This window comes from Sinocyclocheilus rhinocerous, unplaced genomic scaffold (genome assembly GCF_001515625.1).
Source record: "Sinocyclocheilus rhinocerous isolate Xijiao unplaced genomic scaffold, SAMN03320098_v1.1 scaffold2870, whole genome shotgun sequence".
In the NCBI taxonomy this organism is placed as follows: Eukaryota; Metazoa; Chordata; class Actinopteri; order Cypriniformes; family Cyprinidae; genus Sinocyclocheilus; species Sinocyclocheilus rhinocerous.
Window position 1 is genome coordinate 324,147 of NW_015627340.1, and position 15,792 is coordinate 339,938.

At 36.0% G+C, this 15,792-nt stretch overlaps 1 protein-coding gene and 1 pseudogene across 1 annotated transcript; one reads left to right on the forward strand and one right to left on the reverse strand.

Annotated features, from left to right (window-relative positions):
* Positions 1-595: 595 nt before the first annotated feature.
* On the reverse strand, positions 596-7,133 carry LOC107727163 (uncharacterized; annotated as a pseudogene).
* Positions 7,134-8,895: 1,762 nt separating this feature from the next.
* On the forward strand, positions 8,896-10,666 carry LOC107727088 (uncharacterized). Its single transcript, XM_016536854.1, has 3 exons — positions 8,896-9,182; positions 9,505-9,624; positions 10,449-10,666. The coding sequence occupies exons 1-3, from the start codon at positions 8,897-8,899 to the stop codon at positions 10,664-10,666; spliced, it is 624 nt and encodes a 207-aa protein (XP_016392340.1). The 5' UTR covers position 8,896.
* Positions 10,667-15,792: the final 5,126 nt, after the last annotated feature.

A 15,792-nucleotide genomic window follows, 5' to 3' on the forward strand; every position in this document is an offset into this window, starting at 1 on the left:
AATATTGCAGCTAATTGGCAGCTAGCAAGGTCTACTACATTAGTTTTAACTCTTAGCATCTTAATATACATGAATTAAACAGTAATATACATTAATTTTAAAAATGTAGTTCAAAGTACAGAATTTGGTAGTGAAAACTTAACTTTATGAAAGTAAAGTGACTTTTTTTATTGAAAATATTTAGTTTGAAGTCACCATTATGGTGAATAGTGTTTGCTTTAGTCGAGCACTTGCCCCTTGAATTATTTTTCAACAACTGCAATAGTGTTTCATAAAAATAAAAAAAAACACTTTTGCATTGGCAAAATAGATCAGCTGAAATTGTCTGCATTTACGACATTCAAATGCTTGTCGTATAGTGGTTTAAATGACAGTTTAAATCATGTCTCAAATCAAATACTGCAATAGTGAGGTTGAGGCACATTTTAATTGTAAAAAAATGCATTTTTAACTAAGCAAAATCAGCTGTGATAGAAAGATCACTAATGCATTAACGCTGACACAAACAGAATATCTGAAACAACATCTTTTGTGCAACAATTTCAAATGGAAATGTTACAGAAATAAATATACTACTACTATAATCAATGTTGTTCTACTCACTGGTGACAGATACATTAAATCTCTTGATTGTGGTCTGTTCGCTGTTGATGATCTGTAGTTTATACTGTCCAGAGTCTGTGGTGCCCATGTTTCTGATGGTCACAGATCCAGTCTGATGATCCGGACTCAGTCTGTCTCTGAATTCCTCACTAATACTAGGTGTTCCTGAATCAAATTTAACAATGAGACGCTTTTCAGCTCCAAATGTCCAAAGTATCAGATTGCCCTCTGTTTTAGCATTAGCCTGGAGAGTGACAGGTTTTCCCTTCTCCACTGACAGTGACTTCACTTCACGTCACAGCAGCACATAGAAACAGAGAAATTCAGAAGATTAAAAAAAAAAAAATTTAGTTTGCAATTTCAACAACAGATACATTTACATAATTAAAAAAAAAATCTAGTTTGACATGTACCAAGATCTTTTAAATTGTGTGTCATTTTGTTAGCTGATGCAAAGCAGAACCCACTGTATGTAACTTTAATGAAATGTCTGTTATGGAATAATATGCTGTTATCTACAAAATTCAAATATGCTGTGAACACACTACAACAAACAGTTTGACAGTTACAGATTGTTTAATTTAGTGTAAACGTGTTAATTTCATCTCACTTACATTGCACACAGAGCACTTATATAAAATATAGTTTTTACAGTAAAAGATGTGAACTACTCCAACCAAACCCAATTAATTAATGTGTAAAGTATCATGTCAAACTGATTCAATAAAGCAGCTGTAGGAATGTTTTTGTAGTATGTTGCAAGAATAATCTCATAGGCCTTTTAGGAGAATAAAGTCATAATGTTTTGAGATTAAAATCATAGCATTATGAGATTACAGTCATACAAAAAGTAAAAAAAAAAAAAAATCAAAGTGAAGTAGAGCGGAGGATGACTTAAAGAGAAAGAGATAACTTTAATTACCGTAGTACTACAATGAAGCGCTTGACTCAACCAAATGCATCTTATACGAGATAAATAATATATACACGATATATATAAACCGGCTGAAATGTTTTGAAATCACTTGTACCCAACCTGATCGAAAAAAATCCAGTCTTTCACTCTGTCTGTGTCAGTTTGAGTCTTGTTAAAGTTTTAAATCCCTGCCGCCAAGATGCTCCTCTGTCGGTCACGGATTATGGAAAGTGAAACTTAAATCTATAGGGGTGGTTGGATTTATTCACGCACGTTAAAATATTTATTTGAAGCTTCTTTCTTTTCAGATTCTTATTTACAGCATTATCATAATAGGCTGTATATTAACCGGTAGTTCTATGTGAAATCAGACATTTGAGCACCCCCATATAGCCAAAATGGCATGATCATAACACCCCGCGAATGTTCGACTGTGAGAATGGTAGTCGAATCAGGCTCCTCCTATCGAAGCATCGAATGGTCGACTATTCGGGGTCACCCCTAAATAATACTATGACTTTATTCTCATAACATTATAACTTTATTCTTGAAATTTGAGATTTTCTTTTTTAATTGTAGCATGGTACTAATTAAAGTCATTAAAAATCTGTAAGTAATTAAATTTGGTTAAAATTTTGAGAAACTAAGTTAATTTCTGATCATCTAAACTGTTCACACAATGCATGATAATTAACACACTGAAAGACTTTATATACCCACCAGTCACGGGAACAAAAATTGCCTTGTATTTGGTTCTTCTACGGCTGCTGATCTTGAGTTTATAGAGTCCAGAGTGAATGGTCCTGATGTCTGTGATGGTGAGATTTCCAGAATCATCCAGACTCCGTTTGCTTCTGAATCTCCCATCAGAACCATTATAAACATGTTTCTCATTCTTCACTTTATCGAATTCAGCAATGAGATTCTTTTCATCTACTTCTTCATACCACCACTGTATCACATCATCTTTATGTAGTTGAGTAACATTAGTGTGTAGAGTGACAGAATCTCCCTCATCCACTGGATCTTTCTTCTCTTCACCCATCGAAGCATCGCATAGAAACAGAACAGAAATGTGTTCATGAGATCAAGTGACTGTGCAGGTGGACATCTCAGTTACATACATATACATATACTCAGCTGCATAAAGATGCCTTGTGAGACACTGTGGGGAATCTGTAAAGATTTGTAGGGCAAATTAACCAATTCACTCTATTCACAAGGATGGCTTTATATAATGTCAACACTTTTGGCACAACATTTGCAGTCCATTTCAGAGTTTCAGTGAAGGTTCAGAACTTCAGATTATCAGCGAATAGCATTTTGCATATTATGTCAGAAAACTTGGAATATAGTAGATTAATTGTTTGGACTACATTATAGTTTATACATTATAGTCAAGCATTACACAAAGCTTGAGCGTTGTGGCCACTTTGAACTGTAGTATGGAAAAGAGCAGCCTGAACATTCTGCCAAACATCTCCTTTTGTGTTCTACAGGAAAAACAAAACAAAACAACAGAATACGTTTTAAACAACATGTGAGAAAAAGATGCCAGAATTTTTAGGTGAAACAATAGGTGGTGTGGGTTGTAACACTAGAAAATATTTATGTTGTTATGAAAATGAAGTTAAAACAGCCCCCATCAACATTTTCCCCCAACTCCATCCCATTTCATTTTATGCATTTAAATTATACTGACGAAGGCAGCAAGCCGAAACATTTTTTCATCTGTTATTATCTATAATAAAAAGAATTTTAGAGTGCAGACCTTGAGTAACGTTTGATATAAGAGACCGGTCTCTGCACCTATAAAAGCTGGGAGAGTGCAGTGAGTGTTGTGATTGGTGCATTTAAATTAAAAAAGGAAAAAAAAAAAAATCTTGCAATATGATCAATCAACCTTTAAATACTAATCTGCTGTAGCATAATAAAGCTCACTGCCTTGCAGTATTAACTGTAATGGTGGTGGAATAGGCAAATGCTAGGGGCACCGTCAATCCATTTTTTTTTTTTTTATAAATTCGATTTTAATTAGGGCTGCATGATATATCGAAATAAAATCAATATTGTATTATGGCTTAATGCGATAGTCATATCGCAATGTAAAATGCAGTTTAAAGTAGTGCTTATAAGCTCTGCTCTGTTTTGTTTACAGCTGTTCCATAAGCTCCACCTGCTGTCAGAGAGTGTTTTCATGCAGGTTTGTTTTATGTATACAATCTAATTTAAATCAGAAACTGCTCACGCTACATGTATGAGGTGCATCCCTCAATTTAAGAATGCTTGAAATTGAGATATCAAGACATTAACTTTAGTATTGTTATTTTTTCAATGTAATACTATTTTTATTCAATACCCATTTTTAAAATTTGACAGTACAATGGTATTAGTGCAGTATATGCACCTATAAAAGCTGGGAGAGCGCAGTGAGTGTTGTGATTGGTGCATTTAAATTAAAAAAGGAAAAAAAAAATCTTGCAATATGATCAATCAACCTTTAAATACTAATCTGCTGTAGCATAATAAAGCTCACTGCCTTGCAGTATTAACTGTAATGGTGGTGGAATAGGCAAATGCTAGGGGCACCGTCAATCCATTTTTTTTTTTTTTTATAAATTCGATTTTAATTAGGGCTGCATGATATATCGAAATAAAATCAATATTGTATTATGGCTTAATGCGATAGTCATATCGCAATGTAAAATGCAGTTTAAAGTAGTGCTTATAAGCTCTGCTCTGTTTTGTTTACAGCTGTTCCATAAGCTCCACCTGCTGTCAGAGAGTGTTTTCATGCAGGTTTGTTTTATGTATACAATTGCTAGGGGCACCGTCAATCCATTTTTTTTTTTTTTATAAATTCGATTTTAATTAGGGCTGCATGATATATCGAAATAAAATCAATATTGTATTATGGCTTAATGCGATAGTCATATCGCAATGTAAAATGCAGTTTAAAGTAGTGCTTATAAGCCCTGCTCTGTTTTGTTTACAGCTGTTCCATAAGCTCCACCTGCTGTCAGAGAGAGTTTTCATGCAGGTTTGTTTTATGTATACAATCTAATTTAAATCAGAAACTGCTCACGCTACATGTATGAGGTGCATCCCTCAATTTAAGAATGCTTGAAATTGAGATATCAAGACATTAACTTTAGTATTGTTATTTTTTCAATGTAATACTATTTTTATTCAATACCCATTTTTAAAATTTGACAGTACAATGGTATTAGTGCAGTATATTTCTTATTGTTTAATATTTTTTATTTAATAATCACATTAAAATAATCATATTTTATAGATATATTAAATAGGTTAAAAAAAAGTGGGAATATGGCCTTTGAACACTCATGTGGAAAGATATATATATATAATTCTGTTCACTGTATGGTTACTGAAAGAGGTTTGAGTTGGTTCTTGGAAAGAGTAAACCCTTTTTTTTCAGTCCCCCCCCTAACTTTAGTATTGTTATTTTTTCAATGTAATACTATTTTTATTCAATACCCATTTTTAAAATTTGACAGTACAATGGTATTAGTGCAGTATATTTCTTATTGTTTAATATTTTTTATTTAATAATCACATTAAAATAATCATATTTTATAGATATATTAAATGGGTAAAAAAAAAAGTGGGAATATGGCCTTTGAACACTCATGTGGAAAGACATATATATATATAATTCTGTTCACTGTATGGTTACTGAAAGAGGTTTGAGTTGGTTCTTGGAAAGAGTAAACCCTTTTTTTTCAGTCCCCCCCCCATTCCAAAACTATTTGAACAATAGCTGTTCAAGTAATTTGATGAAAAGTTCTGAACTTTTTTTCATGCTGAAGTATATATTGCAGAAAAACTAAATATCACATTTACTATAGCACCTTTGGACGATACTAGTAAAGTTCTCTCATTTAAATAGCTATATAGCTGAGTTAATGTGTTTTCTTTCTGTGCATTACTCTTATTTTTATTGTATAATTCATTTTATGTCATAAAGCTATGCAGTTTCTGTGTGAATGATCGGTGGCAGAATTGGCTGTGATGCCTTCCTAGGGAACCAAATTGGTCAGGACCGGCCCTGCTGTAATACGTACCCATTTGCAGTTCAGCAATCTTTCTGCGATAGTAAATCACCACGGCAGCTAAAAATGCAGCCGCCAGCAGAACAGCGGCAACTATCGCTACTATTTCACCAAAAGACAGAGTCAAATCTGAAACAGCTACAGAGAGACAGTCAGACAGTTAGTGTGAACAAATGTGTCCATCTGAATTTTTTTCTGAAGCTGATTATTTTTCTGTATAAATCATATTATTATTAGAGAAGATTTCATTTCCCACAATCAATTATGATTTTCTGACATATTTCTTGTTCATCATGTTCATGTAATCTAATCATTGATCTAATTATACTGTGTGCCATTACATTGAAAGATTAGAATTACTCACCACTGACAGAAAGAAGGAAGCGCTGCGAGCGCTCACGGCCTCTGATCTGTACTTAATAAAGTCCAGCGTGTTCAGTTCTGGTGTTCTTTATAGTCAGAGATCCGGTCTGATCCAGCAGCAGTCGATCTTTGAATCTCTCATCAGCATCGTTTAATGAAGTCTCTTTAGTCTCTACATCAATTTTAGCCAGGAGGATGCCTTTATCTCCAAACCTCCACACAATCAGATCATCTGTGTGTATTTCAGTATCAGTGTGTAGAGTGACAGGATCTCCCTCCATCACTGACACTGACTTCACTCCATCCGTCTCACCAACTGCCTCTGGAAAATAAATCTCTCTTAGTGATGTTTTACTTATAATACATGTAAGTGTCACTAATTTAACAGCAAAGAAAATGATTTCAAACACATTTGTGATATCTCTTATGGCGTCTCTTATGGAATGATATAATTATTAATCCAAACACGATCATTGTTACATTGAAAGACTTGATACTCACCAAAGACAGTAACATTAAATATTTTTATCGTAGTCTTTTCTCTAGAAATTGTTCGTTTATATTGCCCAGAGTGTCTGATTCTGGTGTTTCTGATGGTGAGAGATCCAGTGTTCTGATCCACCTGCAATCTGCCTCTGAATTCAGCCTCATCAGTGACAAAAAATGAGGTCAAATCGTTCTTTCTCGTTATTTGAGATATGACGAATCCTTTGGGTCCACACATCCACAGTATGGTATCGTCATTCTGTATTTCTGTAAGATCAGTGTGTAGAGTAACGGAATCTCCCTCCATCACTGACATCTCGTCTGTTTCTGCGCCGGACACACCTAGAGCATGCAATCAGTTTTACAGATCAGACTCTACAACAGTGTCGTCCAAATTATACAATTCAAATAAAAAAGCCAATTCCAGAAATAATAGGAATTTCAGCAAATGCGCTTTTAATGGATGTTTTACTTTCCAGCAGGTGTCGACGGCGACTGGTTCACATGTGATAGGCTATACCACATACAAAACAACCATTTGCCACATCATTTACAAATGTTGGTATAATTATTAGACGCGTCTGGGTGTGTTTCGTCAGTGTCATTTTCCATGTATTTAACACTGAACATTAATACTCCAGTGTCTAAAATGAAACCGAAAGAACAGAAATCCATCACTTACCGCCCATGGCCAATAACAGTAGAAAGAGCAATGACATGTTCTGCACGTTGTTGTGAAACTGTGAGTCTGAATTAATGCAGACGATCTCTGGAGATTTAAAATATTCTGTTCCACTGAATCTCCGTTGTGTTTCTGAGCGGCGGCACGCACTGCTTCCAGTCAGACGCAGATCGGTCTGCGCAGAGCCGCATCAGGTCACACACACCTAACCAGCTATTGACGCTTTGATAGGAGTAACTTCCACTACTCTGCAAACAATCAGCGAAAGCTCGTTGTTTGCTCTACAACTGGGTACAATGAGGTGACATTATGTCACTATGGCTCAAGCATTGCGCCGCGGTGTCTCCAAAAAGGGGCAGTCACACGCCAGTGGAATGTGTAGTGTCAGCTAAACGGTGCATATAGACAGTCTCACTGGCAAGGACTCAAGAGCACACGTTTTTTCTAGGTCGTTAATTCTTATTCCATTTATATGTAATGTTCCCACTCTAAAACGTTGATTTTAAGCGGTAAGAAAACGTATTCTATGTCAACAACTTGGCATGGCATCTGCTAATGTCATTCGCTCTCATTCCTCAGAGAATCGCTGGCGATGAGAAGCTGTTTTTTAGACAGCTTTATTATTGAATGACAAATAGCAGCCAATGAATATGATTAAGGCTCTTATTTTGTTCTGTGTGTGCTTGTGGCGTCTGGTTGGTAAGTTCTAAGTGTTTTTATCCTTTCATGTTTTCTTTTTTAATAGAATTAAATGTCGTATTACGGTGGATTTCATAAAGTTTATTATCACTTTTTTATTTACAAACGTAATTTATTTACTAGTTTTGGGCTGCAGGCTGACAGGTCACACACACCTAACCAGCTATTGACGCTTTGATAGGAGTAACTTCCACTACTCTGCAAACAATCAGCGAAAGCTCGTTGTTTGCTCTACAACTGGGTACAATGAGGTGACATTATGTCACTATGGCTCAAGCATTGCGCCGCGGTGTCTCCAAAAAGGGGCAGTCACACGCCAGTGGAATGTGTAGTGTCAGCTAAACGGTGCATATAGACAGTCTCACTGGCAAGGACTCAAGAGCACACGTTTTTTCTAGGTCGTTAATTCTTATTCCATTTATATGTAATGTTCCCACTCTAAAACGTTGATTTTAAGCGGTAAGAAAACGTATTCTATGTCAACACCTTGGCATGGCATCTGCTAATGTCATTCACTCTCATCTCTCAGAGAATCGCTGGCGATGACAAGCTGTTTTTAGACAGCTTTATTATTGAATGACAAATAGCAGCCAATGGATATGATTAAGGCTCTTATTTTGTTCTGTGTGTGCTTGTGGCGTCTGGTTGGTAAGTTCTAAGTGTTTTTATTACTTCCTTTCATGTTTTCTTTTTTAATAGAATTAAATGTCTTATTACGGTGGATTTCATAAAAAAGTTTTTTTAGACAGTTTATCACTTTTTATTTTATTTACAAACGTAATTTATTTACTAGTTTTGGGCTGCAGGCTGATCTGCAGATTTGCTTGATTGATTTGTTTTGCATGAAAGTGAGTGCTGAGGAAAAATCACTTCGCACTGAAATCCTCTGAACTTTCAATTCACGTCTAATTAGATCCCACTTTAAAGTCTTGGTTTACTGCCATTCATAATACAGATTTAGTTTGGTCATTAATAACCAACATAATGTTTTAGGGGAGCATTTAGTCTGTTACAAAACATGTTTCTGTTTGTTCTCTAGATGTGACAGAAGAAGTGAAGTCAATATCAGTGATGGAGGGAGATTCTGTCACTCTAAACACTGATGTTACTGAAGTACAGAAATATTTGTTCATACAGTGGATGTTTGGAAACACTCGAATAGCTGAAGTCGGCAGGCTCACACAAACACACTCGACATATGATGGTCCTGCTGGGAGATTCAGAGACAGACTGCAGCTGGATCATCAGACTGGATCTCTGACCATCACAAACACCATTACCACAGACTCTGGACTTTATAAACTAACAGCTATCAGCAGTGAGACCAGCTACATGAGTTTCAATGTTACAGTTTATGGTGAGTGGAGAATAGCAGTGTAATTTTCCAGGACTGTTTTGTTTTATTTGAATTGTATCGTTGTCATGGTAATATTTTAAAATGTTTCTTTTCTGTTCTTTTCAATGTTCCTTACATACACATTTTATGGTATTAACTGTATTAAAGGGATAGTTTGCCCAAAAATGACAATTTCGTCATCATTTACTTACCCACAAGTTGTTCCAAACCTGTATGAGTTTCTTTCTTCGTCTTGGAACAGCTTGAGAGTGAGTAAATGAGGAAAGAGTTTTCATTTTGGGGTGAACTATACCCTTATCACGGTAACATCTGTCATTTTCAGAGACTCCACAAAGTTCTATAACACCAGGAAGTTCAACAAGCTCAAATTTTGTGCCGTCCAATTTAACCATCAACCAGACTGAAGATGTCAATATTACTGTACTCCATCAGCCAAGTTCAGGTACGCCACTCGTGATGTTAGTGTGAGAGCAGAACTCTGTTAAATGTGTGCAGTTTATGAGACATCAGTTTTTATAAAACTTTAAAGATTTTTTTATTCTGAAATCCAGTGTTAGCTCATAGTGGCTTAATGTCAGATTTGAGGCCACGTTTATGCAATTGTGACCAACCACAATGCCAATGCAGCACGTATTCATAGGTGTCGCTTCATGTTACTGAAGATGGGTGTGAAATAATCAACCACATTTGCAACATTTTCATTTACATTATATTTATGCATTCAACAGATGCTTGTATGCTTACATTGCATTCAAGATGAGCTCATGCACTCCTAGACACATAGTTTGTGCATATGAGGGTGAAGTGCATTTGCTTTTCTTTTCTTTTCTTTTATGATTTCACTGGAACAAAGGCAGACCGCAGATGAGCGTCAGAGGCGTGAAGCGGGTGTCCAAGAGCAGTGTGTGGGTGTGGTGCCCCATGTTGCTCAAAAAGACATTAGTGCTCAAAGCAAAAAAAAAAGATCTTTGAGAAGAAATGACAATCACATAGGTTTCTAAAAGAGCTGAGATTAAAGATGTCGCCGAATCCCTTAAGAGAGTCTAGAATTGCTTATAGTGAACAATCCTAGCTAATGTCATTTGGCTAAGCAAAGAAAATGTGCATGCAAACACTCAAACACACAGTAAAGCTTGTGGATGTTCTGCCTTCACAGTGAATGCTTGAGTTCCTAATAATAACAACTCTTAAAACCGGCACCTATGAGTCTGTTTGAAAGACAGCTAAATGCACTTTTCTAACTCAGCGTTTTTCTTTTCTTTTCAGACCACGTCCACTGTTGTGGTTTTACTGAAACTGTGATACGATTGGTTGTTTCTGCTTTGGTGAGCGTGGCTGCTGTTGCTTTTCTGGTTTATGACATCAGATCTACAAGAAGTGAGCTGAACAGGACGCAAGAGACTAGACATTACCATCAGAGCCGTAGAGTACAATCAGACCAACATCAGTTGAGCAGAAGAATGAGTTCCAGATATGTTTGCTGAAGGTTGCTGGTATAATCTCAAAAAGATACAGATACATTTTTTTTATTCATTATCCAGTTATTTTATCGTATCTGCACAGAATGACATTTTAATTGATCTTTTAAATTAAAGGAATGGTTCACCCAAAAATGAAAATTCCACCGATGAATCCTCTGCAGTGAATGGGTGCCGTCAGAATGAGAGGCCAAACAGCTGATAAAAACATCACAATAATCCACACCACTCCAGTCCATCCAAAAAGGATCCACCGATGAATCCTCTGCAGTGAATGGGTGCCGTCAGAATGAGAGTCCAAACAGCTGATAAAAACATCACAATAATCCACAAGTAATCCACACCAGTCCAGTCCATCAGTTAACATCTTGTGAAGATGAAAGGTGTGTGTTTGTAAGAAACAAATCCATCATTAAGATGTTTTGACTTAAAACTATTGCTAGTCCTCTATCCATAATATCATTTTCCCCAGTGAAATGTCATCTCTTCTGAATCAGAAGAGAAATATGCTGAGATCAAGCACCATTTACATGTCAAAATAGTCTGAAACAGTTCTAAAGAAACGTGGGTGGATTTTGATGTAAGAGGACAACAAGGGATGGGCTTTTTCACTGGAGGAAGCATTTCTGGATTATGGAATTGTGGATTATGGCCAAAATCACCAGCATAAATGATGGGTTTGTTTCTGAAAATCACAGTTTTTCACATCAAAAGATGTTAATTGATGAACTGGAGTCATGTTGTTTGGACTTTCATTCTGACGGCACCCATTCACTGCAGAGCATCCATTGGTGAGCAAGTGATGTGATGCTAAATTTCTCCAAAACTGTTCTGTTGAGGAAACAAACTCCATCTCAGATGGCCTGAGGTTGAGTAAATATTAAGCAAATTTTCATTTTTGAGTGAACTATTCATTTAAATACACGGCTGTAAACATAATTTCCTCAGAGGACCTCAGAACCCTGAAACAACATACAGAACTACCAAATGTTGCTATAAGTTTGATTGCAACATATAGTAATTGCTGTTAATAATGTTCATCATCTGTTTGATTACATCTTTAATTGATTTCTCAGTACATTTCTGCCATATGTACATTATCTGACAGTCACCACTGATAAGCTACTACTAAATATATTGTAGAAACTTAATTTTCTGTAAAGTTGCTTTGCAACGATTTGTATTGTAAAAAGCGCTATACAAATAAACTTGAATGAATGAATGAATGAATAATTACCCTAAACAAAATAATTAGCAACACAAATGATGGATCTCATAGCCCGTTGTTTCTGTTGGACCCTTAAATGACCCTCACAGAGGAAATTGGTGTGTAATTTTGGTAATTTTGTTTTAAAATAAAGATTTGGTGAAGAGTTTGTGTTTAATTTTTAATGTTTAATGGAACTTCAACTTCGACTCCTGGACTTCATTGAGCATATCGGTCTCTCTGTGGGGTTTAATTGTCATTTCTTCTACTCCTCTTTAGGGACACTAATGTCTGCTATGGGAATTAAATCCCTTTTACAACAACAATTATATACTTCCAAAGTGGGAAGTAATGTAAACGAGACTAAGCCAAATTCCATATCTCAAGCACTAATTTCTTCCACATCAAAAATAGCCAAAACCGTCAGGCAAAATATAAAAAACGAGGGAGAAAAAGAACATGTACCATTTACAAATTTGATTGTCCAACAATGGAGCAGTTTACATCCTGTTGCATATAACAAAAATGTGACCCTGGAGCACAAAAGCAGTCTTAAGTCACTGGGGTATATTTGTAGCAATAACCAAAAATACATTGTATGGGTCAAAATTATAGATTTTTCTTTTATGTCAAAAATCATTAGGATATTAAGTAAAGATCATGTTCCATGAAGATATTTTGTAAATTTCCTACTGTAAATATATTAAAACTTAAATTTTGATTAGTAATATGCATTGCTAAGAACTTCATTTGTCTTCATAGCTAAACCGCCCTTAGCACGACAACGGCTACGGAAAAGAGGTAATCGACCACCACTGCCATCTATGATCCTGAGTAACGCAAGGTCGTTGAGGAATAAGATGGATGAACTTCGAATCTTAACAAGTGGATGCTTTGAGTACCGTGAGTCCTGTATTATGCTTTTTACTGAGACTTGGTTACAACCAGAGATCCCTGACGGTCTTGTTGAAATAGAGGGGTTCTCACACATTCGCTCTGATAGGAGCGAGCTGTCGGGAAAAAGCAAAGGGGGTGGGCTCTGCCTGTACATAAATGACAAGTGGTGCAGAGTTTTTTTTTAATTTTTTTTATTGTATCTTATTATTATGACGATTACAGGTGTGTTGTATGATGTAGTGTGCAACTGGTTGGTTGATAGCAGTTTGTGTATGTGTTGTGTATGTGTTACTTATTTAAGCAGCAGTCACTGGATTGTATGTGTCCAAGACAATTTTCCTTCGGGACAATAAAAGTCTGTCTAATCTAATCTAATTTGGACAACTTTAAAGGCGATTTTCTCAATATTTTGATTTTTTTTGCACCCTCAGATTCCAGATATTCAAATAGTTGTATCTCGGCCAAATATTGTCCTATCCTAACAAACCATACATCAATGGAAAGCTTATTTATTTATTATTATTAAACTTTATTTGAAAAGGGACCATGTACAATTTTAACATAAATGTTTCCATTTCATGCATGGAAAGCTTATTTATTCAGCTTTCAGACGATGTATAAATCTCAATTTTGAAAGATTGACCCTTATGACTGGTTTTGTGGTCCAGGGTCACAAATAGATAAAACACATTTTGTTCCTGATAAACGAGCCCCCAAATTCTGTTACATACTCATTATAGTCTAGGGATGGAGGAACATGTATCAGAATAAAATAGTGTGATGTGTGGAGGCAGCAAGGTTCAGTTCCCAACCTCAGTGCTTTCGCAATGACCAAAATCAACTCAATATCAAAAACAAGTTTATTTTATAAATGTGGGAGGATTCCAAGGCTTCAAGAGGGGACAAAGGCCAAAACAACAAACATAACTCCTCTAACCAGTAGAGAGAAAAACTAACTAAACTATTAAAAGAAAAGAAAAAAAACAACAAAATACACTAACTCCCCAACTAGCTTAAACAGGAGAAAACAAGTAAATGGCACCCACCTCTCTACTTAACACATTCCCAAATAGTTAACAATATAAATGAATTAAGAACAATATACAAATTATACAAACCAGAACGTATTTCTTATCATAAACACTTATTACAATAATAGTGTTAACACAATAGCACTGAAGAGAAATCCAAACAACAAGTCTTAAATTCCTCCAATCACAGTAGACAACCAATCACTGGAGTCAGCTGACAACCATTAATTCCTGCTTATGGGAACTAAAGAGAGAAACAAATACGTCTCTGGATGTACTACACTCTAAATTCAGGGCACATTTATAATTTGATTAAAGGATGGAAAAACAGATTTCATGTGAGTTCATGTGATTTTTACACTGTGATCAAAGCTGAATGAGAACATTAATCTTGTACTAGTGTTCTAAGTGATGAAAAAAAAGTTAAAAACTTTGGAGTTATTCTTCATTCTGAACTAAAATTTGACAAACAAATCAATTATGTAGTAGGAGCCAGTTTTTTGCATCTTTTGCATCTAAAAACATTCTTAGTTGTACATCCAGCCGGTTGTTATCGCAGAATAAGCCCCGACAGGGTGATCAGTCTTGTATCATCCTGAAGGGGGTTATTCTGCGATAACAACCGGCTGGATGTACATTATCCCGCTTATTACACGGCTACTTGCCACGTAAGTAAATAATTAGACAAAAAATACTGATTTGAGTTGAAATATTTGAACGCAAATGTTTCGTGAAGACTTTGAAGACTTGAAGTTTCTAGCAAGCGGCAAGTTCAAACTAGACGGACATTTAAGGGATACGGTGCAGTCATACCACTTATTACACAACATTTCACCACATAAATAACTAAGGCGATAAAAGATATTGATTTAAGACAAAACTGTTTTAAACAATCGTCGCAAAATGGCAGCAGCTGCGTTTGTATGAAACGAGAGAGCAAGTCCGCGATACCAGGATGACATGATTAAATAACTGTGCACATAATATTGAATCGAGTTTTAATATTTTATTTGCTAAACAAACGCAAATCTTCCACAAAGTAAAACTGTTCCTAGGAAGAGTACAGCGCCGACTTCAGTTACCCGGATGAGCCTGTGTTATCAGCTTTTGCCGGTTGTTATCGAGGAATAACAGACCTCGGAATGTCGCGATAAATCAGAAACAAGTATTCCACAGAGCCGTGTAATAATCATGTATTCATTTCAACCAGGCTGGATTACTGTAACTCTCTTTATGCTGGAATTACCCAGTCTTCACTTTCGCGTTTACAATTGGTACAGAATGCTGCTGCTCGTTTTTTGACAGGGACAGCTTCACTGTGTTAGCTTCACTTCATTGGTTACCTGTTGATTTTAAGGTTTTAGTTTTTGTATCAAAGCACTCCATGGTCTTGCCCCTATCTACCTTTCAGATCTTCTCCATTTCTACTCTCCTGTGTAGTGAATTTTGCTTTCGCCAACCTAGGGAGGCGAAATAGTGTAGTGATGGATACTTGCGTCACCAATGACGTTATGATATTTGGATCACGTGTCACTTAAGGTGTGGTTATGAGTACATCACATAAGAAAGATTGGTGGGATCTCTAACTTGTAGAACCTCTTTCTGTATCATCAACACAAGGAAGACACAAGTGTAGTAAAATAGATTTTATTAACAAAAGATAGACAAGAGTAATCAACAACTACTAAATGAATACCATAAATGAAATAGGAATAAAGTGCATAATGTAGCGTCTGGACCAATCAGACACACCATTTTTCATTTGATTTAACAAATCAATTATTCATTAGATTAACAAACATTCACAGACCCCTCACCCAATAAACATACTGGGTGCCAGGATGTCTGCAACGACACCAGGCCCCCCCTGGTCCCCATGGCAACCACGGCACCTTTGCTAGACCAGATACATTTACGACCTAATGGAATGCGAGTAATTTCCCCTCGCACTACATTTTCCATAGGAAATCCACAGTGCACAGTAAAAATGGACTCTT